Consider the following 27176-nt stretch of genomic DNA (forward strand, 5'->3'; position numbering starts at 1 on the left):
TCAAAATTAGAAACAATATCATAAAAATCAAATTTTCTTATTTTTGTTAATGTGAGGCTGATTATATTTTTACATCTTACAATAATATTAAATAAAATCATTTTTACTAAACATTTAACTCATTTTATTAACAAACACACATTTTTACAGTGTTATTTACGATTTCAATTCTCTACTAATTTTAAAATTTAACCATAACAAAATATTATCATTGGAAAAAGTGAATTTCAACAAAAAAATTATATTATTCTTAAAAACATAATAATTTTGAAAATATTATCATACCTGCAAAAGGATAATTTAAATTTTGGTTTAAAATATTTGTTAGAGAGTAATATTTCAAAAAGAAGAAAAAAAAAAAAGATAAAGGAGCGAGTAGTTAATATTGTAAAATGAAGTAAAAAAAAATAGAGAGAATAGGGGATGTACTTGCTCAACCGAATGAATATGCTCTAAAAAGTCAAATTTGAGCATTTGTGCTTGGAGGAGACAATTGAAACTTCAAACATATTAAAAATAAGACGAAAATAAAATATTGAAAGCAGAGGAGATTTGGAGACTGTTTTCAATGTGGGGGAATTGTTCAACATCAAAGAATGGGTATTATTAACTATGAGTAATATTAGACGTAGTTGTAAGGTTTACAAGTCTCACAAATATTTAAAAAATAAAAAATTTATTTTAAGATTTATTTTTTATACACTCAATACATCGCTGATGTAAAAGTTTTTTACGTCAATTATACTAAAAAATGATCGATATTTTGAATTTGATAAAATTATAATCAGTCTTACTATAAGTGGTGTGTTAATACACTTATTTATATATAGTAAAACTCAATAGAATAGAACTTGGATGCTCAGAACTTTATAAATAATTTTTTATATATTACTCAAAGTTGTAACGTAAATTTAGCATTCACACATGGAGATCATGAAACTTGCGTGCCAAAAATCATCATCGTCGCTAGCTGCTGTTCATAGTTGACCATCTCTTCAAGCCAGCCATCAAGATCTGTAACCCAGCAAACTACTTTTATTTTGATAATATCTCTATTACCCCCAGCTTTATTATATTAAAAAAAATAAATAAAGGTTTTATTCTTAATATTCTTAACGTAATATCTTTGAATTATGTGAGAATAGTAAATATAGTAAGTTATTTATAATTAATCTTCTTAATAATTAATGGATTGATTTGTTGGGGTCGGGATGGTACGAGCATGAAGAAAAATCAAAATTGAGTTATTGAAGCTTGTACGTTCATCCGGAAAAGGATAGACAATCACAACAGCATAAAGCGCCCGCACACCAGCGAATTTTACTGGGGAGAGAGAGACACGGACTCCAATCCAAAACAGCAGCAGAAGCACCACCCGTGACGCGTGTGTTTATATATTTATCTATATACAATAATAATAAATAGGTAATCATCGCAAACATGGAGGATACCAGCATATGTTGATCGTAAGCGTCGTCATCAGAGAGTAATCAGCGAATTCGTTCTTATCAGGATTGTTGTTATTCGTTTAATGCGTTTCATCATAATCCCGCGAACCAAACAGAAGTTTGCACGTCGAACTGCCGTTGCATGACCTCGGACCGAGCCGCATAAACTTTCGTCCTTCGCATTTAAGGATAATAACCATATATTAAAGAAGTTGCCATGGATTCGGCCGCGGCTCAGCGTCGTCTTAATGCTATTCATGGCCATCTCCTCGCTGACGGCGACTCTCATCCTCAGCTCCGTCCCCATCCCACCGCCGGGGAGTTCGCTCTCGGTAATCTCTCTCTCCCTCTGCCCCTCTCTCTCTTTAGGTGGAAAAATATGTTAAATAAAGTAATTGCTTTTTCTTTGGAAAAGGAGTCGGGGAGCTTTTGGTGTTGGTGGTGGTGGCCCGGTTGGAGGGCCCCAAATTCCAATTCTCTCTCTCTCTCTAATAGATTGCAGAAGTACCTGTACTGGAAAAGGTTGATGCGGATGAATTTAATGATATTCTGGCTGTGGTGATTAATATCTTTTTTGAGCTTCAGATTTTGTACAACTTTCTTATTATTAATTCACCGAATGTTGGTTGTATTGGACGGTTCACGTATGTCCGTGTTCTATTGTGGAATCTGGAAAGCAAAGATTTCCAATCGTGTCCACAAAATACCTGTTTCTACGTGCGCAGTAATGATACTGTCGGATAGAGATAGGCCAACCCCTTTGGTTTATTCCAATTCGTTGATCTAGGAACCCAGTTGACCTCACGTATTACTTCTGGTTTTGATTTGGGTTTTATCTTTTTAAATCAAATTAGCTCGTTGAAGATGATGTTTCTATGGAACTTTTCTGGCCGAAGAGGCACTTCTGTGGCATTTCTGTCATGGTCATTTTTTTTTTTTGTCTTTTTAAATATGAGTAATCGAAAATTCTATTAAAAGAATTTCTGTGATAGTCATCGAAAATTCTGCTAAAAGGATTTCTGCGACGGTCATTGATCCTATAGTAACGTTTCTTAAGTTTTCAAGGGGATCATAATTTCATAAACAATAGCAAAATTCTGAAACCAATAAAATATTAACGAAAGGGTGATGGTTAATATGAAATATGTGAAAGATATGCAAAAATTTTAACTGATTTGCTCTGAGACAAGGGGTAGGTGTCTCATGTTTTGGCCATCTGCTCTAAGGAGCCCATACGTGTTTCAGGGTTTAGCAGGGCCATCGGACGAAAACCTTCGATGACATGAAAGTTTTTCAACTGGTGTTTCTTTATATGTCTCTTCGTTTCAGTAATCACGAATAAATATATAAACAAACAATAACAACAAAGATTTTGGTCTCTCTTTCTCACCCTCTCCCACTTGTGAGGGAAGGTAATTGGAAATTTTGCATATCAGGTTTTGTCGGATCTCAGTCAAGGATGAAGAATATTAAGGGAAAGAATAGAAAACATATATTGCAACTGGTGGTAGGGATGATGAGTGGGATAAGATGTGAGGACTCTTTTTCTTCTCTAGCTCTTAATGACTTGATTAGATATAGTATTCTAAATTCGTGGGTTTAAATTTTACAGTTTATTGTCTATAAGGTTAGTTTAAGATTTGGGCATGGGATGGTGGTTTAGGGGCTGAGTTAAGAAGAAATCGTAAGATTTGCCACCACCACAATTTAACGTCTCCAGGAATAGTATGTTTATTAAAGGCAAGTTTAGTGTTACTTATCAAAAATTTAAAATGAAAAATTAAAGGTAAGATTTTGGGACTAGATTGATGTTAAAGATAGGTGGGTTTTCCTATAACCTTTGCATACAAATGAAAAGAAGTAAATTAAAATAAAATAAAATGAAGCCTCATAATCTAGGTCTTGGAGGAGTCTCAGTCTCACATCACCAATAAAAATGGTGCAAAAATCTGCAAAGAATTATTGTCAAAATCCAAGCTCACTAATTGGAGGACTTGTTGATATAAATGAAAAATAACCAATTCATAAAAAAACGTTGGTGTAAACTGTAAACTATGCAATCTGAAGTATACCTCAATTTATTTCCCAATGGCCTCTTGCTAATTGTTTTCTGCAGACATATATATGGAAATAAAGTTTATAGTGATTTCCAAGTTCAACTATTTGTGATCATGTTTCTGTTGTATTCTTGTTTGAATACATTGTTGATGAATCAATGCTGGAATTAAATCCTGAACAGAGCAAGGGTACAGTGTTGTGCTTCCAGAGAAATTGCAGTTAGGGAAGTGGAATGTACACAGGTAGGGGGTTTCCACTTTCTTGGATTTAATTTCTCTAGATTGTTATTTTGTCCCATAACTATTTGCCATTTCTTTTCTTTTTCTTTATGGCAGATCGACACGTTCTCCTTTGAAGCTTGTGAGTAGATTCCAAGATCATCCAGAAATCGGTACACTTCATGATAATTTTGTGTGAGCATCTCCAAGGATGATAACTAAATTACTCCTCAGACCTTTTCAGTTTCACGGAAATGTTTCCATGACAAAACCTTTTCCCCTATTATTTGTGTCAGTAGAATTACTTTTTTTCATATTGTAAAAGTTCTAACGGTAAAAGTTAGAACTTGTTTTCCATATTATACAAGCCATTGGAAATACAATTTCTCTAGAATTTACTTTCAATATGTTAGCTGAAAGGTTTCCTTTTGCGAACATAGGCATTCGGTTGACACTTTTCGAGATTACAAGTATCTGGGAACACGAATTCGGGTTGATGGCACAGTTGGAGAGTATGTATTTCTTTTGTTGGGCATGTAAACTAAGTTCTCAACTTTACTAATACTGTTTACTCATTCATTTGTACTCCTTTTGCACTTGTCCAGGTACAAATGGATGACATATGGAGAAGCAGGTACTGCTCGATCAGCTATAGGTTCTGGCCTAATTTATCATGGGATATCAAAGGTAAACGTCTGAAAAAGTAATTTTATGTTCAAAGATGTTTATGCTTCATTAAAATTTGATTAGATTACCCATGAGTATTTTCATGTTTTACAAAACAGTCAAAGTGCTTGATGTTTTCTTTTAGCATCTAACTACTGTTCCTTTATTTTACAGGGGTCTTGCATTGGGTTATACTTCATCAACAGAGCCGAGTGGCTCATTGTTGACCACGCTTGCTCTGCATATTCTTACACATCAGTTCCTTTATATGACACTCTTGGTTTGTTACATCACTCCATAGAACTTAAATAAAATCTTCCCTAGCTTCGCCTAGCTGCAGATGTTATTGTAAATAATTGCTTAATTTTCAGGTCCAGATGCTGTCAAGTATATTGTAAATCATGCTGCCGTACAAGTTATATTTTGTGTGCCTCAAACCTTGAATTCTGTGAGTTTAATCCAAACAGTACTAAGCTGTGACTTACAAAATCAGTTTCAGTTGATATGGGCTGTTAGACATCAGTTGAGATTCAAGAACAGCAGTGGATAGCAAAAAGTTTTTTTTTTCTTAATTTCTTCATAAATAGCCAAGAGGAGAAAGAAAAATGTCACGAACAATTGAAAACTCAGCTCAACCTATTTCAATAAAATATTCGATTTCAATTACCTAGCATTTTCGTAATTTTGATTTCAAATACGGTATATTTTGCCAACCAACCCTTTTAGATACATGCATCTTTTTTTCCTTGAAAATATGGGGAGTGGTCATAAAAAGCTAGATGCATGTTGCCCTATTCTTAACGTTTTCCATAGTGTAATAGTTGCTTTATTTGTTGACAATTTTTATATCAGTTCTACTTGTCTCTTAGTTTATCTCATTCATGGTTTATGACACTTGTAAAAAAGGTGGTTTATGATTCTCCTTTTTCTTATGCAACATTTCTTATCTTGTCGCTTGGAATTTGCAGTTGTTGAGCTTCTTGTTTGATATTCCAACAATTCGCCTAATTGTGGTATGAATATACACCTCGTATCCCTGATTATATCCTTCTTTTTTATTGTTAGTTTATCTAATCTCCTTACCCTACTACACAGGTCATTGGAGGAATAGATGATCAAATTCCAAAGCTTCCATCATCAACAGGAGTTGAGGTTGTGACATATTCAAAATTGCTTAGTCAGGTAATCATGTGTTCTTTCCTATCAACAAATTAAGGTTTTGGGCCACATTCTTCAATGGAGGTTTGTTGCATTGTTTTTTCTCCTTGTCTTTGCATGAATAGTGTATTAGCCAATTATTTTTAATTTGTTATCTATCAATGAAGTCGGGTTGCTCTGAAGTCATTGATCATGCATCTCTGGTTTATAAGTTACTTTATAGATCTGTGAATGGGCTGTTATCCTTTCAATTATTGATCTTAAATGATTCTTGAGATCGCACCCTTGAGATTTGTTATTTTGTTTGTTAATACATGTGCACCCAAATGCATGCACACACATAAAAGAAACATGGATGTGCACAAAGATATTCACTCACCCATGCAGCCATATATTCATAGCTATAATTTGGAGAGCTAATGCGTCCAGAACCCTTTTCTTTAATCACGTGGCAGAATTTACATCTTCTATCTGGTAGCTGATGCTTAATCCTTATACATATAATAAACAACTTGCTCCTAGCTGCACACTTTGTTACCTGTTCTTAAAATTTTTTTTGAGGTCCTGCTGCTTAAATACATGATAGATGACAACATTACTTTGTTTGATTGCTAGATATTTACTTATCGCCTCATGTGAATGGTTTCATTTTAGGGCCACAGTAACCTTCAGCCTTTTTGCCCTCCAAAACCTGATGACATTGCTACCATTTGCTACACAAGTGGTACTACTGGGACCCCAAAGGTACAACTCAGTGTAGTATGACTTTTTGCTTTGATCTATTGACTTCTTATAGACATGATTTGATGAAGTGCTATCAAACCACCCATTTTTTTCTCCCTTGTTTTGAATCTTGACAGGGAGCTGTTTTGACACATGGAAACTTGATTGCAAATGTTGCTGGAACCTCCCTTTCTAACAAATTCTACCCCTCAGATGTGTGAGTATCAATGGTTTTGTATATCACATGGTACACATCAGTCTTTGGCGACTTAGATTATGAAAATTTTAATGAACTACCTTAGTGCGTGCTAAAAGTACCTTTTATCTTGCCAGTTACATATCATACCTTCCTTTGGCACACATATATGAACGAGCTAACCAGGTCTCGATGGCATATCATGGAGTTGCTGTTGGATTTTACCAGGGGGTATGAATCCATCCTTTTCTTTTTCTTGAGATGTAATATAACTATGTACCAATGTAATTAGGTATGCACATATGTACGTTATGCACACTTCTATATACATATGTATTTGTCTATGTATATCAGAAATCATGGCAGGTATTTTTTATTTAGATGGTTTGAATTTTTCAAGTTCCTATTTTTGTTAAAGGAGTTGAAATTTTCATCACAATGTAATACATGCTGCTTTACGCTTAATATGTTATGCAGGATTATTAGTTTTGAGAAAATATGTATGCCTACGAATTAAGGATGGTGCATCATGGTTTAGCGAATTTTTGTTGACTTGCAGTCATTCTAAATTTCAAATTTGATTGTAACTGTTGTTGTAGTCATCAACTTTAGATCAGGCAAAAACGATGCAATGGTAGCTACCATCTGAGAATGGCAATCTTATTGTTTAACATAAATTATCATCCAAATTTAATTTAGTAGTCAATGCATACAAGTAAACTGGAGGTTGACCTTTTGGTTATATCAATGCATATCATCCAGTAGTCAATGCATACATTCCTTCTAAGACAAGCCTTGACCTTTTCCTTTTCCTTTTTTTTTTTTTTTTTGTAATTGTTGTATGCAGGATAATATGAAACTAATGGATGATATGGCTGCTCTAAGACCTACTATCTTCTGCAGTGTTCCTAGACTTTATAATAGAATATATGCTGGGTAAAATCAATGTCTGTTGCTTCTGGAATTTGTTATTCAATGTCAACTAGCACATCCTTTCACTACTTCAGTTGAATGTTTTGATTTGCAGTATTATAAATGCTGTAAAGACTTCCGGCGTGCTGCGGGAGAGGTTGTTTAATGCTGCATACAATGCTAAGAAGCAAGCAATATTGAGCGGTAAAGTATATTATCAATTAGACCTGTCTCTTTGTAGCATCAGATTCATTCTTGTTTTCAGACTTTCTAGTTTTTTTTTTTGGTTTGGAAAATTGGAATTCCTTTATTAACTTTTTTTATTTACCTTGAATTTGAACTAGATCTGCAATGCTTTTGGCGTTCCTGCAATTTCACATGGCTCCTTTATCCTACAATTTTCACTGAAACATGTTTTAGCTGCCACCATCTAAACACACATAATAGAAACGTTATCAAGGTCTTCAACTGGAACATCAATTTTCCATTTGTAAATTCAATTGTACTTTCATGAGTTCCTTGGCATTAGACGCAGAGGATGAACCTCTGATCATTAATTTTTTTTTTTAACTTTTTTCTTTCCTTTTCTTTTTCTTTCACACTAATCAATTTTTACCCTTATGGTGTCTATTGATGATGATATATCTGGTTATTTCAGGAAAGAACCCATCCCCCATGTGGGACAAATTGGTATTCAATAAGATAAGGGGAAAGCTTGGAGGACGAGTTCGTTTCATGGCATCAGGTGCCTCACCATTGTCTCCCGATGTCATGGACTTTCTAAAGATGTAATTTCTTTTCCATGGCACATTATCCTAGTAAATAAATTGTTTTTCTTCCCCTCCCCCCGATCCCCTTTTCGTGTAAAATAAAATCATGCTCAATCCTATGTTTTACTTCGCAGCTGCTTTGGTGGCCAAGTAACTGAAGGATATGGTATGACTGAAACTTCTTGTGTTATAAGTGGAATTGAAGAGGGTGACAATCTATCTGGCCATGTCGGTGCCCCTAATCCAGCTTGTGGTGAGTCCTTCACACGAGTTTTGCTTAATTTTGCATTCTTATCGTTCGGTGTTACCTTGTGGATGCATAAGCGTGCATAATTGAGGGTGTAATGAGTATATGTTATTTGTTAAAGATTGCACATTTATATTTTACTTACAAAGGGTTTTGGCTTGAGGCTTGAGCATCATTAAGCTTGCTATAGTTGCAGGTTGGGTTTGGTCTTAGGTTTTTCTCATAGGAGATTCACTTGTTCAAGCCAGGCTAACTTTTTTAATTGCATTAAGTCAAACAAGATCAGCAACCAGAGTAATTTAGACAATAGAGGCCTATAATGTGTAACTGGTTTTATTACTAGTTCTGAAAATATACCTGTTTTTTTCACTGTGTATCTGTGGGTGGGTCTGTGGGAGCCATGCATATGTATTTTCCTTGATATATGTTCCCGTGCTTCTTCGCCCTTGGTCATTTATTTGTCACCATATCCAAATGATCTGCTGGGTGCTAGGACACTAGGCAAGTTGGACATTAGAATTCACCATAGCAGGGTATAGATCTTGTAAGGATGTCATGTTAGAACAACAATTGAATGGATACGAGGAATATCAGACTGTTCTAATTTGTAAAGGTTGAAAAGAACATAATGCTAACAAGAAATCTTACTAGGATGTGTACAGTGATTGTATGTATATGTGCTGCTATTTGCATCGACTAAAAATTGGGGCCTCTTGACTTGTGACTTCCTCTTACGCTTTTTCCATGTCTTGCTTTTACTTTGGGCTAAGATTTAATTTCATTTTTCCTGTTTCAGAAATAAAGCTTGTAGATGTCCCAGAAATGAACTATACATCTGATGATAAGCCACATCCTCGTGGTGAAATCTGTGTTCGGGGTCCCATTATTTTCAAATGTTATTACAAAGATGAAGTACAGACGTATGAAACCTATGTATTTGCTGTTTCTTTTGGAAATTATTATGTCCATCAAATACGAAAACATCTTATGTTTAATCAAATTGCACAGGAAAGAAGTGATTGATGAAGATGGATGGCTTCATACCGGAGACATAGGGCTGTGGTTACCTGGTGGTCGTTTAAAAATCATTGATAGGTAAGATCATACCAGCCTAAGTATTTGGCTCTACTTGAGTCAGGATTAGGGAAATTATGCCATGTTTCTCATCTTCCTAATTGTGATGGGCTTAATGGATTGTCATTGTGTGATATGCTTGATATACATTGTTGGACCCATCCTATGCACTTATGCTTTTGGAGTTAATGTTTGACTAACATGGTTGACGTCTGTTTTCTCTAAGATTGTTGCCTCTAAGGTCTTTGGCCTTAGCTTGGTTCCTTAATTTTATTATTTACTTAATTACAACAACAACCTTCCACTTAACTCATTATGATCATTTACTTGTCTTTTACTCCCCCTACTATTTGAATGACCATTTATTGCATAAAAAAGACTTCCGGTTTTCAATTTCCAAAAGACCTTTCAATTTTCACTTTCCAAGGGTCAGGTTCCACTTCAATCGTAGTTACCCCAGAAAAATCAGGGGTTTTTATTTTTTATTTTCTTATAATGAATTCAGGGGCTCTTTCCCGCGCATAGTGCTGGCGTGCCACTAGTTAGTTCTATTTTAAAGAAAAATCATTTATAAATGCAGTGGCTGCAGTTATACATTGGCTGTTCACCTTAACGGAGAAAGTTTGCTCATTGAGCAACAATGCACATGCTATAGTTTGAGTCTTTTATGCTATTTCTTCAAAGCAAGCACTGGCTTTGCTGAAGGAATTGAAGTGCCTGCAGGCTATGTTTAGAAGGTTTTTACTAGACAAGATGGTTGTATCTACTTATTGCTCCCTACCCCTTATATCTGGTCGGAATTGTACAGAAAATACATTCTACTGAGCTCATTAATGAAGTAAGATCAATTTATTTTGGTTGTGACTACAAGTACTTACCGAGTTTTTCCAATTAAATTAGGAAGAAAAACATTTTCAAGCTGGCACAGGGAGAGTACATAGCTCCAGAAAAAATTGAGAATGTATATGCAAAGTGCAAGTTCATTTCCCAGTGCTTTGTATATGGTAAGAAAGTGGGATTTTGTTGCTGGCTTCTTCCCCCCTCCTCTCTCTCACTCACACACATACACACACTCATTTGAGCTACTGAGTCACTGACTGATTATTTGTTGCTCTTGGTAGGTGACAGCCTGAATTCCTCTTTGGTAGCTGTTATCTCTGTGGACCAAGATGTTTTAAAAGCATGGGCTGCTTCTGAAGGCATTAAGGTTTTGATTTGGTCTTTTTAATCTGGAAAAAGAAAAAACAGAGATGATAAACCTACATACTTGCGAACTTAGTGTTTGACCTAATTTCATGTTGTATATAGAAATGTTGAATTGCCTTGAATTATAGTCAACAGGGAACGGATCTTCACACTAATAAAAGAGGTGAAAAATCTTAGTATTTTTTTGAGCCTGCATATCTGCACTTGGTAAAATCTTATTCATCAGCTGAGATTGATTACTCGAGTCTAAAATCTCGTGATTGAGTAGGACATCCACCTATCGGTTCTGAAGCCCTAGGCGGTTAGTTGTTCGAAAGTTTGTTTGTAATCTATTTAGGAAGAGAGTCCTCAGAATGAATCAAGGCTGATGTTTCTTACCCTTCTAAGAGTCTTTATCTCTTTTGGTAATAGAAGGATGGTGTCATTTTTTCTGTAAAAAGCAAGACTCTTTAAGCTTTTGTTTTGTTTTAGAAGTAAAATTCTGGTGCTTTGATTGAATTGAAAAAGGAAAAAGATATGAAAGTATGCATATCTTCAATGCGGTTCTCTGGATGTGTAATGCAGTATCAAGATCTAGGGAAGCTGTGTAATGATCCAAGAGCAAGGGCTGCCGTCTTGGCTGACATGGATGCTGTTGGGAGGGAAGCTCAGGCAAGTTATCTCAGATTCTCAACACCATGCCGATCTGGCTGTCCGATTTCTCCTTTAGATTTCTGCCTTCAAATTTTCTTCTTGACTTTACAAATTTCATTTACAGCTGAGAGGTTTTGAATTTGCAAAAGCTGTGACCTTGGTGCTTGAACCGTTTACGCTGGAGAATGACCTGCTTACTCCAACATTTAAGGCAAGTATTCAGTTTGAAATTCCTGAGAGGAATTACACGGCTCGATTAAAAATGAGTTTCTTGACTATTTTCTTGTGCTCCACCAGATCAAGAGACCTCAAGCAAAGGAATACTTTGGAAAAGCAATATCTGAAATGTATGCCGAGCTCTCAACCTCGGACCCCTCCCAGAAATCACTGTGAAGTAGAGAGCTTGTGAGAAGCAGAGCAAGTATGCCCCCCACAGAGCTTCTTGGAGCTTTCATCATCTAGTGCTAACCATCCTGCATCATAAATTTTTCTCGAAATAAAATTGAAATTAATTTATTATGGTGTTCCTCAGATCAGAGGATTGTACATTTTTGCCCCACAATAAGAAGCAATAATTTTGAAAGCTTCAGTTTCAATGTCCCAATGCACTGTCCATAAATTTAGAAGTAATAAGTGGACATACTGCATGCAAGATAGTTGATAGTTGATCAACTATAAACTAGCTAGCTAGCTAGCTAGTTTTTACTTATTTAGTTAGTTAGTCATATAAGGGCTAGCTCTTCTTATTCAATTCAGGATGCCATAACGCGTACGTTATTCAAACTGTATGTGATTTTACACATGATTCCGTTTTCCCCCCCTGTTTTTTTCCACATCATCAAAGATATTGTTCCATTTGTTACCTTTTTATAGGCGGACAATGAAATGCATATCAACAATAATATTAGATACAGTCTTAGAATATGTAAGATTGGCAATCTCTTTAAAAAAAAGTGAGGCATGTCATGAAAAATTGAGTTTTTTTTTCACTAGGATCTCATATGTGCTCCACTTTTTATAAAAGTGTCCACAAGTTTTTTGCTCTACATTTATAGAATGAGATTATGTGAATATAGGATGAGAATTTAGATCAATTCATGTCTCAGTACCAACACTAGAAATGAAAAGGAAATAGATAAGAGAAATTTTTCATCATCATCAAGTGAACTCAAACATAATAGAATTCTTAAAAAATAAATTCCAATATTAACATATATATTTAGAAATATAATCATAGAGAAAAGAAAAGAAAAGGAAAAAAAAAAAAAAAAACTCATGCGATTGAGCACCTTTTTGGCAATTAGGAACATTACTAACATCTTTATAAATTAATTACTTAATATGAAAAATAAAATTTTGATGGTGAGCTAAAATATTCTAAACAAAAGAAAATTGTAAAAGAATATTATAAGTTTAAATTATTAAGAAAAATAATTCCAATTTACAACTTTATTCTACCCAACAAACTTGTAAAAAAAAAAAAAAAACAGCTAATGTCACTACCATTTTTTCTTTTATAAAACTGTTGTGTAAAATCATTTATTTTTATAAGCTCTCGGTTGTAAAATAATTTGTAGTGGCGACACCTTGGTCATTAAATTGCTATAGACATTCTTCTATATAAATTAATTTATAAAAAAATTCAAAATTCAAGACTAGTGAAACAAAATTCGTGCAAGGTTTGGATAATGAATTGAAATGAGATAAAATAAAAATTAAATAAAATATTGTTGAAATATAATTTTTATTTTAAGATTTGAAAAAATTAAATTATTTATTATATTTTATATAAAAATTTAAAAAAATTGTAATTATAAAATAAAATGAGTTGAGAGATTTCTTATATCAGACAACTCCTAATTTGGTGGATATTTGTGAAAGAACCGTCTAGCTTGGGTTTTTTAGGAATGTAGGTATTGGTTTTTCTATTTTTAATTCGATTTCTTCCTTTTTTATCTTATTTGTTTTTCGACTCATGTGATTGACAATGAATAAAGGAAAGTAAAATGACAAGTAAATCCCACACAGGTCTTTTGAAAAATATGAATCTCCCTTTTTAATCAATCACGTGCATAAATGTTTTTAGTCAGGATGATCACGTTTGCTATAATGTCAATAATCGTTTTGCCTTTTTTTTTTTTTTTTTTTTGTTATCACGAAGATGAGTACGAAGAAAAGAGTAAATCCACAGCATTATTTTTCTGTAACATGCTCGGTGGACCGTGGAATGTGTTTGGATGAATAAAAAATGTAAGAAAATTTAGTCAAATTTGATGATGACCTTCCTCCAAGAGAAGAGAGACAACCAAGATTTACTTTATATAGCTTCCGAATGAATTTCTTACCCAACCATTGGGCCAAGCCCAGAAATTAGACTTTGGGCTTCCACTCATTTTACATTTTTCTTTTGATTACCCAGTTTAGATTAGATAAAATGAAATATTTTATTAAAAATTAAATAAACTATTATTATAATATTATTTTTATTTTAAGATTTAAAAAATTAAATATTTTCTTATATTTTGTATAAAAATTTAAGAAAGCTGTAAGATTATATAAAATAATATAAAATAAAATAGTTTGATTTTATATAACCAAACTATTCCCGCGCAAGACATTTTCCTTGACAGCTCAACCCTCAGAAATCAGAAGCCCTACAAGAGCAAAACTCATGCTTCGTTCCATCAATACATTGTTGTCTTATTGCTTTTAAGGTCCCATTTATTTTTACAAATATTTGATATTATCTCATCTTAACATCTAAATGCTAAAAATATAAATACTTTTCAATTTCAAATATTTATTTTTTTCATCTAATCATTTTAATTTTTTCAAATTTTCAAACAAAATACAAAAAATAATTTAACTTTTTCAAATATTAAAATAAAAATAATATTAAAACATAATATTCTAAAAATAAGTTAACTTTATAATATTTTCATTCAACTTTTTCTCTTTCATTTCTCAAAATTTTATAAAATATCTTAATTTAAATGTTTCACTACTATTTACAAAATATCTCATTACTATTTACAAATTTTTAATCTCATCTTATCAGTATAATTAAACGAGACCTAAGTCAATTATTAATTGAGAAGGTGGTATAAAATCTTCATTAATAATTTGTCTTTGCAAAACGATTATAATTATTTTTAAATAAAAATGTAATGTAAAAATTAAAATTAAAATAAATTTATTGAATTTTACGTTCTAAGATAAAAAAAAAAAAAAGGCCTTATTCCAAATTTTCGCCTTAGGCCCTACAATCTATTGAGCCGACACTGTCTCATCTTATCTGTGTAATGTGTAATCTAAAGAGACCTAAATATTATTTTACAGATAACTAAATATTATTGAGCCGACACTGTTTCAATTTTATTAGTCTGCTTTGAAGCCAAAAACCACTTGTAGGTTTGTATCTGAAAGTCGAAGGTGGCTTGGGTTGATGGGAACCAAAATAGTTAGGTACATGGTCCTCCTCCTTGGTTGTTTAAAACAACTTGCGTGTTCTATATAATTTAACCATAATCTTCTAATCCGTTTGAACAGTGGGATGAGATTATTTTTTATAAAAATTAAAAATTAAATAAAATATTATTTTTTTAATATTATTTTTATTTTAAGATTTAAAAAAATTATAATAATGAAATGGAATGAGATAAAATCGTTTCTGTATCCAAACAGAACCTTCATTTAATATTAATTAATTAAATATATTAACAAATCAAAATTAAAATTTTATAAACGATTGAAATTATTGCATTTTTAGCAATGAGCTAACAAAGTTTAAACATTTATCGTCTATCTTTTAGTATGTTACAAATTTAATTTAATTATTTTTAAAGTGATATAGTCTACGTGGTATAATATAAAAGTTATATAAAAATAAATTTATAAATTAACGTAATTTTTTTACATAATCTTTTAAATATATTTTAAATTTATTATATACGTTAAAGATAAAATTTAAAATATATATTTTTTTAAAAGCTTGCGAGTTAAAGAAATCAATTCCCTTAACAGAGCAGCGAGGCCACGTCATCATCCACTGCCGCGAATTCACGTTATTGTGCTGAGTCATCGTCAAATGAACATGACAGACTACAGTTCTACCGGTCATCCAGCGCGTTGGGGAAGCGAATGCACGAAGTTACTCTAAGCCTCGATGTACCCGACTGGGCCCGTGGTGCGCCCACCCCACTCCTTCGCTGCAGAGGAAATGGCAAAGACTCGAACTCTCGAAGAAACAAATAGACAGAGAAAGCCGAAAGGGGAAGACTGGAGAGAGACAAACACGGTTCGACGCTGCAGTCGGCAATACTTCTCAAATTCCCTCTCTCTTTTCTAAGCAATTTAATCTCAGTTTCAAGTAAAAGATTCTCCAATCTCTGCTCTGCTCCTCTTCGATTCTCGGGAATAACAGACTTGACTTCTTGAAGAAGACTTTGGGAATTAGATTCTAAGGGTGGTTTTTTTTTTTGGTCAAACTTGGGTTTGGAATTGATACGGACCGTTCAATCATGCTCTCCAATCACCTGCAAAATGGGATCGAGACCGCGAAGATGGTTTGGTCTCGGATCCCGAACGCCGAGGAAGGTGACCACGAGGACGCCGGGCTCTTGCGGAAGAGCGATGGGAGCAGCGTCGAGAGCCTTGAGTACGAAGTCGTCGAGAATCACGCTTATTGGGAAGAGCAGGTGGGATTTCTGAGTTAGTTCAGACGTTGTGATTCGGTTCGTTTTCCCGAGTTGATTTCTGAGTTCAATTTGTGTGCTTTGCGATCTACAGGACCAGCGAGGGAAGCTTTTTCTCGTATATTATGTGGTGGTGAAGTGGTTCTTTGCTTTGCTCATTGGCATTGGTTAGCTCTCAATTAAGTTTTTGGTTCTATCTACATATTACTTGGATTGATTTTAACGAGGATTGAATTCCGATCACTGGTCTAATTATTTTCGCGGTAGTTAATATATTATTGATTTAAGTGTCACTGCGCTGGAGATTTCTGTTTTTAGTTTAATGATGGTGATTAAGGACCGAAGACACTTCGGATGAAACGCGTGTTATAATTGCAATTGGTGGTATCATGGAAATCGAAGCACTTCAGCCTGTAATCAGATTTCCACTGGCTCTAATAAGATTTATAAATGACGTTTTTTCCCAACACTATTTTCCAATCAAAGCGTCAGGCCGTTGCATCTGCTCAGTCAGCCAATGATATATATTATAAAATGATATAAGGGGTATTCAGGTTGGGAGAACAAAGATGGACAGACAGAAAAAACAACACACACACACACACACACACACACAACTCCCGCATTAGTTAAGAGTGAAATTCATGATGTTTTTCTAGTTTTTGAGTTATCATTTCATTTTGGCGTTTAGATTATCGTGAGGGTATCAAAGCCAAGTGTATAGTTTTAGTTACTAGTGATGAATACCATGTTTGTTTGTTCCTTTTTTGTTCTTTTAATGTTTGTACATTCACTAGTGCACAGCTATTCATATCTTTTGGCGTTCATCTGATATATTGGGCTATTTTTCTGATTTCCATTTTCATGTTCCAGGTACTGGATTAGCTGCCGTTTTCATAAATCTTTCTGTTGAGAACTTTGCTGGTTGGAAGTTTGCATTGACTTTCTCTATAATACAAAAATCATATGTGGCTGGGTTTATCGTCTATGTATTAATCAACCTAGTTTTAGTCTTGTCCTCTGTATATATCATTACGCATTTCGCACCAGCTGCAGCTGGATCTGGAATTCCCGAAATCAAAGGTTATTTGAACGGTAAGCTGGGCCTGTCTCAATTTGCTTCTGAGATCTATTCATTAGTCAACTATCTCAATGTCATATATGTTGACCATGCCATGTCATTCTAATGTACAGGAGTTGACATTCACGGGGTTCTTCTTTTCAGAACCTTGATTGGAAAGGTATGGTCTATCTTGGGATTCTCAGCTATTTGTTAAGGTTACACTTGATATATTTTTTGGTTGTGGTCTTCCCCTTGCAATTTACAGATATTTGGAAGCATTGGCTCAGTTGGAGGTGGTCTAGCTCTGGGCAAAGAAGGTCCTCTTGTTCATACTGGTGCTTGTATTGCTTCTTTGCTTGGACAAGTAAGCACATGTTCTACTCAATAAAGGTTCTTATTTACTTATTAAAAAAAAAAAAAAGTAAGCACATGTTGCTGAGAATTAACTGCGTGTTGTAATTGGGCAGAACATTTTTCATTTTTTAATTTCTTTTGTGCCAATGAGCTTTTCTTAGATTGCACCTACTCCTATAGGAATGGGATAAGGGGTGAAGTTGTCGGTTTAAGATTCATTGGTGCATGTGTGACTTACCCATAAGAAATATAAATAAATTCTTATGTCCTCTCCCCACCCACCCCCTTTTTTAGAAAAAAAAATAGGGTTTCTATGGTCTAAATAAAAGATTAAAATTAAAAATATAATACAAAAATACCATGGGTTACATGGTTGTAATATCATTTGAAAATTATTTGCCCAAGAGCCTCACACAAAGAAGAAAACCAAATGTTTTTAATGGGCAGCTTATGGTCATTATAAAATCATATCTAATACATGGCTCTTGATTTTGTTATCTGGGAGGAATTTCTCATGCCAACACCACACAGCTGTGGAATTAAGGCACCAAGTGATGGACTATCACTTCACTAGGAAGCTACATATATTACCATATAACTGTTTTGACTTTTCCAAATCATGTGCTCATTTTCATTCCCCCTTATGAGTTTTAAATCCGTATCCAACTCCTAATTTTGTTGCAACAGCTTGAAGGTCAAATTTTTAGCTTGGAAATTATTTGTCTGAGTGGATGGTCCTTTTCATTGATACCAGTCATCTGGCTGACTCGTTGGTATCAATATTGTATTTAGGGTTTAGTGGGTTGTCTTTACTGATGAGGACATCTCCTATTAATGTTTTATCTATTTTATTAATGTCTTATCTATTTTGTTTAGGGTTTGTATTACCCTACTATTTAAGGACATCTTCTATTATTGTTATTTTATTAATGTGTTATTTGTTTTATTTAGCGTTGTATTGCCCTACTATTTAAGGACTTGTAAGAAACATTGGAACAATAGGTTTTGAATTAAGAATTGAGCGCCACAGCCGCCTCCTTCCAACCCCTCTTTGCTTTCTTCTTCTTCCTTTCTTCTCCTCTGGTTTCCTTTTCTTCTCTATTTCCTATTATTCTGCTTCTATTTCTTGTTCTCACTTCTATCCTACGTCATTTACTGTTATGGTTACTCAACCTGGCTTTGCCAACATGAGTCTTGGTTGGTTTTATAAGAGCTGCTCTGCATGATTTTTGATATCTAGACTCCCAGAAATATTTGCTTCTGCAACTTCTTGTAGAAGAAAAGAACATTTTTAAACACAACCATTTGTCATGTATAGTTCTCTTAAGCTTATCGTTGTGTTGTGGTAAAAGATTGGCTTTTGGTATGCTTGAAACTTGGTGGAATGTGTGTTCATGATTTTCTTGTTTCCGTTTCTTCTTCCTAAATAGGTGTTACATCTTGTATACGCCCTTGTTGCTGGTCCTTAACAGTTAGGTTAGGAGTATGGGTAGATGGAAAAACTTACATTCTAATACTTTGGTGGTGGAGTATATTATCTTTCTATGGCTAATGCTAATAACCAAACCTGCCGGCTAGATTGACGAAAGGAAAAATCTTACCTAGTGCATCTTAAAATCATGTGTTACAGAAGCCTTCTTCTTTTCCTTATGAGCTAAAATTTTCATTTTCTATGTTGTGTGTAATTCAGGGTGGATCCACCAAGTATCATCTAAGTTCGAGATGGTTGCAAATTTTTAAGAGTGATCGAGATCGCCGTGATCTTGTGAGTGGCTTTCACCTTTATTTTTGGTAGTCTGAACATCCATGCACGTCGTGATTTCCAAATTCAACCGAGTCTCTGGTATAAACATCATGCATTCTTGTTGATGATAGAAGAAAATGAATTTTCTTTATTCTTCTCCAAAGAGTAGGAGATAGTATCTTCTGGATTTGTGCTCTTGTCAGGGGTCTAACTTAACAATATTTTTTCATACTTCTTAGCATTTTTGTCCGGTGATGCTGTGCTTTGTCTAATTGCTTTTTGAGACAGCCATATTAATGATCTCAATGATTTATGTGAGTTTTATGGATATTATTGATATACCTTTGGATATTGCACTCCGAAAAGTATTTGGATTGGGTTTACGAAAAGAGAGAGGTACTGCATGCCATAAGAAACATGAAACTTTTTCCAGTTCAAATTTCTCTAGATGTTTCCATTGTTAGGTTATCTCTGTGTTAATATTTATTACCATGGTTGTTTCCTGCATAACGCAGTAAGGTTTAGTAATGGTGGATATCAGGGATTTGCCAATGGAATGTGTGTTTGGATAATTAGTTGGTTAGAGGGGGTATTACTGGAGGTAGGGAAGTGACTTGTTTGAATAATTCTATTTCTCTATCTGGATTTCAACTCCAAAATGATGGTACAAACTTTGATACTTCTCATTTATTTCATTGCAATCCATCAGTTTGGATGCATTATAGTATGTCAATTTTATAGCCCACTTCCCTTCCCCCCGACTGTACAACCATTGGGCAGAAATCCAGTCCATAGGAAACCTTTTCTATCAAATGTAAAAGCTAGTCTTTTTTTAGAACTGATACCTTATTACAATGTACTTTGGCTTCATATGGGTATATTCTACATGGTTTTCTGTGACAAACTGCTCCAAACGAATAATGACGTTGAAGTTTAACATTTTAACCGATAATCCTATTTTTCCTTTCTCATAATCAATTGTGCATATATTAATTGGCAGTACTGCAACCTCTGTTAGTTTTATGTTGACATGAAGACATTGTAAGTTGTAACTCAATTGTCATCTTATTATTTCTCACTGTGATTTGATATTATCTGACTATAGAGATGGCATAGCTCTGAAGTTTGCTCATTTTATTTGTCTGATGTTTTGAAAAGGTTACATGTGGGTGTGCAGCTGGAGTTGCTGCTGCTTTTAGGGCTCCAGTTGGTGGTGTATTATTTGCATTGGAAGAGGTTACATCTTGGTAAGAAGATCTTGTTCTTGATTGCATAAGTAATGTAGCATAAGGGTATGTGTGGGCGGGGGTGCCTGTTCATTTTCTCATCTATATCTTTGGACGCATTTTAAGTATGCTTCAGCACCTGCCTTGGTTACCTTGGAATGTGCTTCCTTCTATGCTCTTGCATGTTCCTTCTAGAAGTGGTTTGGTTTACACATTGATCTGTGAGAACTTTTCAATTCACTTGCACCATATGATTGAAGGTGGAGGAGTCAACTCATGTGGCGTGTCTTTTTCACTTCTGCTATTGTGGCTGTCGTGGTGCGTACTGCAATGGGGTGGTGTAAGAGTGGAAACTGTGGACATTTTGGCTCCGGTGGCTTCATTATATGGGACATATCAGGGTTAGGATCTAAGCTTCCTTCAGCTTCATATCTGCCTTGAGCTTTTGCTCCTTTTCTGACTGCTGCTTTTTTCAGTGGTCAAGAGGACTACTCTTTTGAGGAGTTGCTGCCAATGGCTGTTATCGGAGTTATTGGAGGTCTACTGGGTAAGGTTTTGCACTATGCATAATGCCCGAAATTTTTGCACTATGCTTGATACCCGAAATTTTCTTCATTAAGTTTTGGGTTCAATGTTGGGTCTTCTTTTACAGGAGCATTGTTTAATCAGCTTACTCTTTATATATCTTATTGGCGCCGAAATCATTTACACAAGAAAGGGAACCGAGTCAAGGTAGGCTTGTAAGTAACAGATATGGAACCTGCATGTTCTAAATGCACATGTTTGTTCTTCCAATTATGTACAGTTGTCTAACACTTGATTCATACCATTCATCTCTCCCCAAAAAACAATGCAGATAATTGAAGCATGCCTTGTCTCCCTGATAACCTCCATTATTTCCTTTGGATTACCACTTCTAAGAAAATGCAGTCCATGCCCTGATTCAGATCCTGATTCCGGTTTAGAATGCCCAAGGCCTCCCGGAATGTATGGGAATTATGTAAATGTAAGATCTGAGGCTGGTTGTTACTATCATTTTGGATTACTTTTCTTGTGTTGGCTATATTTGCTTCTTCTTTTTTTTTATGCTTTTTTATCTGCCATGTAGTTCCATTTGTGGAGTTCTATAGCGTACTAAGCATAAACTCCATTTCTCCATTTGATCCCACTGTTATAATCTTTCTCTACTGATGAAACCTGAAGTATCAAACTATTACATTCGACCATTTATTAAGCTTAAAGTCTATTTGAAATTTTGACCTTAAGAAACCAGGCTGTGAAAGTTGCTGACTAAATGTTTGTATAAATGTTTCACTTTCCCCCTTTTGGGGATACAAATGATTGCTCTCTTATTTTTCTAATACCACACCTGCCTCAACCAGTATTCATTAAATTCTCTTTCTCACATGACCAATATTTTGCATGGAAGATAAAGAAAACATTTTGTTTTATTTCACAGATAGAATCTTCTTTTTTAAGTTTTGAATACAAACCTTTTTTCCCCTCTTTTGTGGTGGTTTTGAATTTTTATAGTTCAGATATATGTTGTGGAAACTTGACATTAGCAAATTATTATCTTAATTTATGCCGTTTTCAGTTTTATTGCAGCAAGGAAAAGGAATACAATGACCTTGCTACTATTTTCTTCAATACTCAGGTTTTGTTGCTGAAAACTTTACCTCGTTAGCTTTACATGCTAGATTGCCATGGCGCCTCTTTGGTTTCTTATTTAAAGAAATATCTTTGTTTGGCAGGATGACGCCATAAGGAATTTGTTCAGTGCAAAAACCATTCATGAGTTCAGTGCCCAAAGTTTGTTGACCTTTTTGGTACTGCATTATCCTCCCAGCTTGTTGCGTAGTCTTTTGGACAAATATACTGCTCATGCACTGCCATATTTGGACTTTCTTACTTCATAGCATCTTGTTGTGATTAACTATGTTTAATCCTTGTGGTTATGAAGTCCCAGTCTTTAAATTTTGAAAGCCAAAGGTGTTTGCACCCCAATCATTGGTTCAACAAATTTGAAGCACTTTTTTGGCCGACCTAGTAGACAAGAAAATTTACTCTGAACCAAGGTGCTATGTGTGCATATTCATATACAGGCAGTGTGCAATAAATACAGCAGGAAAGGGTTGCATTACCACTTGCTACCCTAAAGAAAGCTTTTTTTTTTATAAGTAAAACCCTAAAGAAAGCTAGCTTTACAAAACTTAAGAAATAAACATACCTGTTGAAAGATATTAGAAAAGCATATGGTTTTCGACAAATTCTTTGATGGTTATGGGGCCCTTTTCACATGGCAGCTGAACCAGGACTTCTAATTAACATTTGAACCTAACTTTTAAAGTTCACATAATGTACGGAAATATTATTGCTACTTTTCTGCATGTGTTATAAGTTTGTAGAATTTTCAGTTTTTGCTTTCTTTTAATCCATTGCAGGTTATGTTTTATACCTTAGCTGTGGTGACATTTGGTACTGCTGTTCCAGCTGGTCAATTTGTTCCTGGAATAATGATAGGATCAACATATGGGCGTCTAGTCGGCATGTTTGTTGTTAACTTTTACAAGAAGCTCAGCATCGAAGAGGGAACGTGAGTAATATCATTTTTCTATCCCATGGAAATTTTGTATCAGATTCATATTTTACCTATAAAAACGTACCAGATTCATATAATTGTTATTCAAGCTTTAGAATTCTTCTTTGCTTTACAATTGGACTGGATGGGGACCTTAAATTTCTACTTGATTTCATCTTTCCTTCATTTTCTTGTATTATTTAATTTTAGATAATAACTTTGGGCATACTCATTTTATTTCATCCATGTACTTGGCCAATGCCCCCTCTCTCTGGTTTAGTTTTTTCTCTTTAGGAAATATTTTGTTTACTGGTAGTCAGAGAAAAAATCATTTTTATGTACTATATAATTCCCTACTTATGTTGGTTGGGGACTATAAAAGGTTTTTTGCTTGCCTTGTGTTTGTTTGTATACATGGGTTTTACCAACTCTTTTGATGTTAAACATATCATGAAAGGAACTTCTATTTTACTTCTAAAAAAAATGAAAGGAACTTCTATTTACTTTCTGAATTTCTAGAGACCAATTTTAGCTAAAGAAAACTGCCCTGAAGCACTGGGAAATGGGTTCCTTGTTTACCTATGATGAACTTTTGGATTGCTACCAACAATTGGCAAGAAAGAGTATATACCTTTTGTCTAGTCATTTCTAACGCTTAACTATGTGCCCTCTTTTTCATATCTTTCTATCTGCACCTTGCCTACACTTTTTGATGTGCTTTGTGTAATTTTTTGTGGAGTTTCTAGATATGCTTTACTGGGAGCTGCTTCTTTTCTTGGAGGGTCAATGAGGATGACGGTGTCTCTATGCGTCATTATGGTTGAGATAACAAATAACTTGAAGCTTTTACCCCTTATCATGCTTGTTCTTCTTATTTCAAAGGTATTTTTTAATGCTTGTCATTTTAGTAATAATTGCTCTGTGAAAGTACTTAAGAGCCTTCTCATGGCAGGCTGTTGGTGATGCTTTTAATGAAGGCCTATATGAAGAACAAGCACGACTTAGGGGCATTCCATTGCTGGAATCAAAACCCAAATATCAGATGCGGAAAATGACAGCGAAGGAGGCTTGCGGACAACGGGTTAATGCCATTTTATTGCTTTAGTTTTTCCTATTTACAATGTGGATACATTTTTTCAAAATTGTCCACATTTTACATTGCAGAACACGTTTGGACATGGGTGCCCTGAAGTGTTCATGTCATACTTACATTGAGATTTCTATTCTGTTACTTGTGTTGTTCATGCCATCATGAACTTACTTGGCACTGTTTTTGTACCTTTGAAGGTGGTGTCCTTCCCTCGCGTTGTTAAGGTTGCAGATATAGTTTCTATTTTACGGAGCAACAAACATAATGGTTTCCCTGTGAGCGCTTGTACTTTGCTCTCTATTCCTGTCTTTTAAAATAATGTTTTGGCCCTTTCTCAAGTATTTTTCAAACTTCGACTGACCCAGGTGATCGATCACACAAGGATTGGGGAAACACTTGTCATTGGACTTATGCCTCGCAGGTATCTCATATTGAGTTTGTTTTCTTTTTATATAAATAGTATCATTTCTTTCAGAAGAGGAAGCATGAGTTTTGTTGAAAACAAAATAACATTTTCATGGTTGGTTCATGATGCAGTCATTTGTTGGTACTTCTGCAGTCAAAAGTAGATTTCCAACTTAGTCCTTTGCCCAGTGATCCTAGACCTGGATCCAGGCCGATCAGGTAGGTGGAGGTTTACCACAGTTTAGTCATGCCTTTTCTTCACTCTCTGTAAAGCTTTTGACGGGTCATCTAAACTCCAGGCACACTCCTAGTGAATTTGTCAAACCTGCTTCCAGTAAAGGAATATCTATAGAGGATATACATCTTAGTTCAGATGACTTGGAAATGTACATTGATCTTGCCCCATTTTTGAATCCATCTCCATACATTGTCCCTGAAGATATGTCTCTGACAAAGGTGATAATTCCAACTCTTCTGCATATGATTGTTTTGCTTGTACCTGTGCTACATCCATTTCTAATCTTATCAACCAAGTATTGCATCTTCTTAATTGTGCAGGTATATAATCTTTTTCGCCAACTAGGTTTGAGACATATATTTGTTGTCCCTCGGCCATCTCGTGTGATTGGTTTGATTACCCGAAAGGATTTGTTGATTGAGGTATTGCTACCATGTTAGTACTTTTTATATTCTCCAATACATTAGGCATGTAATGATGGATATTGATGGATGCTAAAAAAACTGTATTTGATGGTATGCATGGCAGGATAGCGAGGAATCAGATACAGTGGAGCTCCAATCGACTAGTGTAAGGTCTCTATGATGCTTTACTCATGTTAGATAAACCAACTTTGATACTTGTGCGTTGGATAATCTAAAATTAATCCATAGGGCCAGCATAGTATTTTTATGTGGAAGTACAATTTGACCTTTAATTTTTGGAAGGTAACATATTGCCTATGAAAATGCGTTTAATTTCGGAGGTAATATCTACTCGTGTATGGTATATTAGATGTCTAACAGTGTATGATGTGGAAGCAAGTAAGAAGACAAGTTCTTCCTACTGTTTTATATTTTGAGCTTTAGCACAAATTACACTGCAGTTCTTCTTTCCTTTGTTCTGATGGGGTTATTTAACCGTCACCCCCTATTTAGATTTTACAGGACTAATAATATTTCCAAAATAAATTTTCTTTCTGGGAAGCTGCTGGATAATTAGTCCTTTAAATGCTAGTATTAGATACCATTAGTGAGTTTGTCATTGATTTAATAGTATCAGGGGCTTGCACTTATGGGCTTTCTTAAGCACATAGTGATGTGCCTGCATGAATGTTTCTTTGATGAGCATAACTCATATACCTTAATTTGTATATTTGTTGTTGTTCCTTCCCTAAATTCAGATTCTATTTTTTGTGTTTTAGCGTATTCCATCTGAAACAAAGATACAGCTGCAGAAATGGATTGGAACAAGAAAATAAGTCTTAATGTTTGGTGTACTGCAAGATGGCCCGGTTTGGATACAAATCAATCTCAACTCATCTCATCTAACCATTACAACTTTTCCAAATTCCCTCACAAAATATAATAAACAATTCAATTTTTTCAAATCTCAAAACAATAATAATATTAAAAAATAATATTCTAACAATATTTTATTCAACTTTCATCTTAACTCATCTCATCTTAACTTACTATCCAAATGGCACCATAGTGAATTTCTTTTCAAAATCTCTTATATTTAATGCTTCTGTTTGTAAACTGTACATTTCAATGGTAGTGAAGCTGCCAGTTTCTTTGAAAGTTTACATTTGGAATGAATCTTCAGATCTTGTGCATGTCAAATTATATTTTGCTTTCAAGCTTAAGTGTCAATGACCAATTTATATATTGTTCAGTTAAATTCTCTCTAGTGGAACTTACTCTCTGGCCTTGCACATAACAATCTGGTACTTGACTCGGCCATTTTGTTCCAACCCGTGCTGTCATTCTATTACTTGTAGAACTTTTTACCTGTATTTTCAAATCTGAACAGCAGTCTGTTGCTATTTATTTTCAATATTCTTAATCCTGTCTATAATCATCTGAATGCAGATCTCGGCATCGTGATAGAAGCATGTTGAGGAATGGAGATGCAGAAAGCCCACTTCTCAATGTTCTTCTTGTCCAAGGTCATACATCCAGCTGATGTTGATGTCCAGTCTCCCATGAAAGCAATTCTTTTAGCCTAATCCATTCTTTCCTCCTGAAATCTATTTTTTTTAATTTCCATTTTGTCTTTAATCTATTGAGCTTAGGCGTGAAATTGTTAATTGAATATTCCCCCCCTTTGAGCATGGGGGGATCGCGTGTCACGCCATCTGAATTTTGTATTGCATACACCAAGAAAAGGCATAATGACATGATAGATTAGAAGAGGAGCAAGCTTGTTCATATCAATCAAAATAACAAACTAACTGAGCTACTATGGAACTGTAGAAGAAGATGAATTTGGCGCGATGAATATGAATATATGCACGACTGAAATCTATAAGGGCTCGCTAGTCGGCTGCCCTGCTCTTACTGCTAGGCATGATTGCTTGTGCATTCTTCTTTTTTAAACATTATAATCCCTCGTCTTCCTCTGCCCTCTCCCTCCCTTTTCTTCATCTTCTCTTAGCTACTATCATTTTATTTTACATTTCACTCCTATCTCCTCACCTATCCTCATCCT

General features: G+C 34.7%; 2 protein-coding genes across 3 annotated transcripts; both read left to right on the plus strand.

The window, feature by feature from the left end:
- The first annotated feature begins 1345 nt into the window (after positions 1–1345).
- On the plus strand, positions 1346–12123 carry LOC109005861 (long chain acyl-CoA synthetase 6, peroxisomal-like). Its single transcript, XM_018984931.2, has 23 exons — positions 1346–1780; positions 3688–3748; positions 3842–3919; positions 4165–4236; positions 4330–4411; positions 4565–4670; positions 4762–4838; positions 5359–5403; positions 5486–5572; positions 6203–6292; positions 6409–6488; positions 6605–6698; positions 7315–7403; positions 7495–7583; positions 8038–8167; positions 8284–8402; positions 9193–9316; positions 9405–9491; positions 10371–10474; positions 10592–10677; positions 11241–11327; positions 11434–11520; positions 11607–12123. The coding sequence occupies exons 1-23, from the start codon at positions 1666–1668 to the stop codon at positions 11700–11702; spliced, it is 2085 nt and encodes a 694-aa protein (XP_018840476.1). The 5' UTR covers positions 1346–1665; the 3' UTR covers positions 11703–12123.
- Positions 12124–15494: 3371 nt separating this feature from the next.
- On the plus strand, positions 15495–26883 carry LOC109005860 (chloride channel protein CLC-d-like). 2 transcript variants are annotated; one of them, XM_035683431.1, is made up of 23 exons: positions 15495–16006; positions 16098–16170; positions 16877–17098; positions 17198–17244; positions 17332–17430; positions 19111–19185; positions 20323–20411; positions 20651–20791; positions 20867–20937; positions 21043–21122; positions 21247–21396; positions 21988–22047; positions 22145–22219; positions 22835–22986; positions 23718–23853; positions 23924–24052; positions 24259–24336; positions 24427–24482; positions 24599–24685; positions 24766–24922; positions 25025–25126; positions 25233–25274; positions 26558–26883. In XM_035683431.1, exons 1-23 carry the CDS (start codon positions 15830–15832, stop codon positions 26570–26572), a joined length of 2313 nt encoding a protein of 770 aa, XP_035539324.1. In that variant the 5' UTR covers positions 15495–15829; the 3' UTR covers positions 26573–26883. The 2 variants fall into 2 exon arrangements, with proteins under 2 accessions (XP_035539324.1, XP_018840475.1); XM_018984930.2 differs by having other exon boundaries at positions 15545–16006; positions 25233–25279.
- The last annotated feature ends 293 nt before the right edge of the window (positions 26884–27176 follow it).

Source organism: Juglans regia, chromosome 12 (genome assembly GCF_001411555.2).
Source record: "Juglans regia cultivar Chandler chromosome 12, Walnut 2.0, whole genome shotgun sequence".
NCBI classification, from domain to species: domain Eukaryota; kingdom Viridiplantae; phylum Streptophyta; class Magnoliopsida; order Fagales; family Juglandaceae; genus Juglans; species Juglans regia.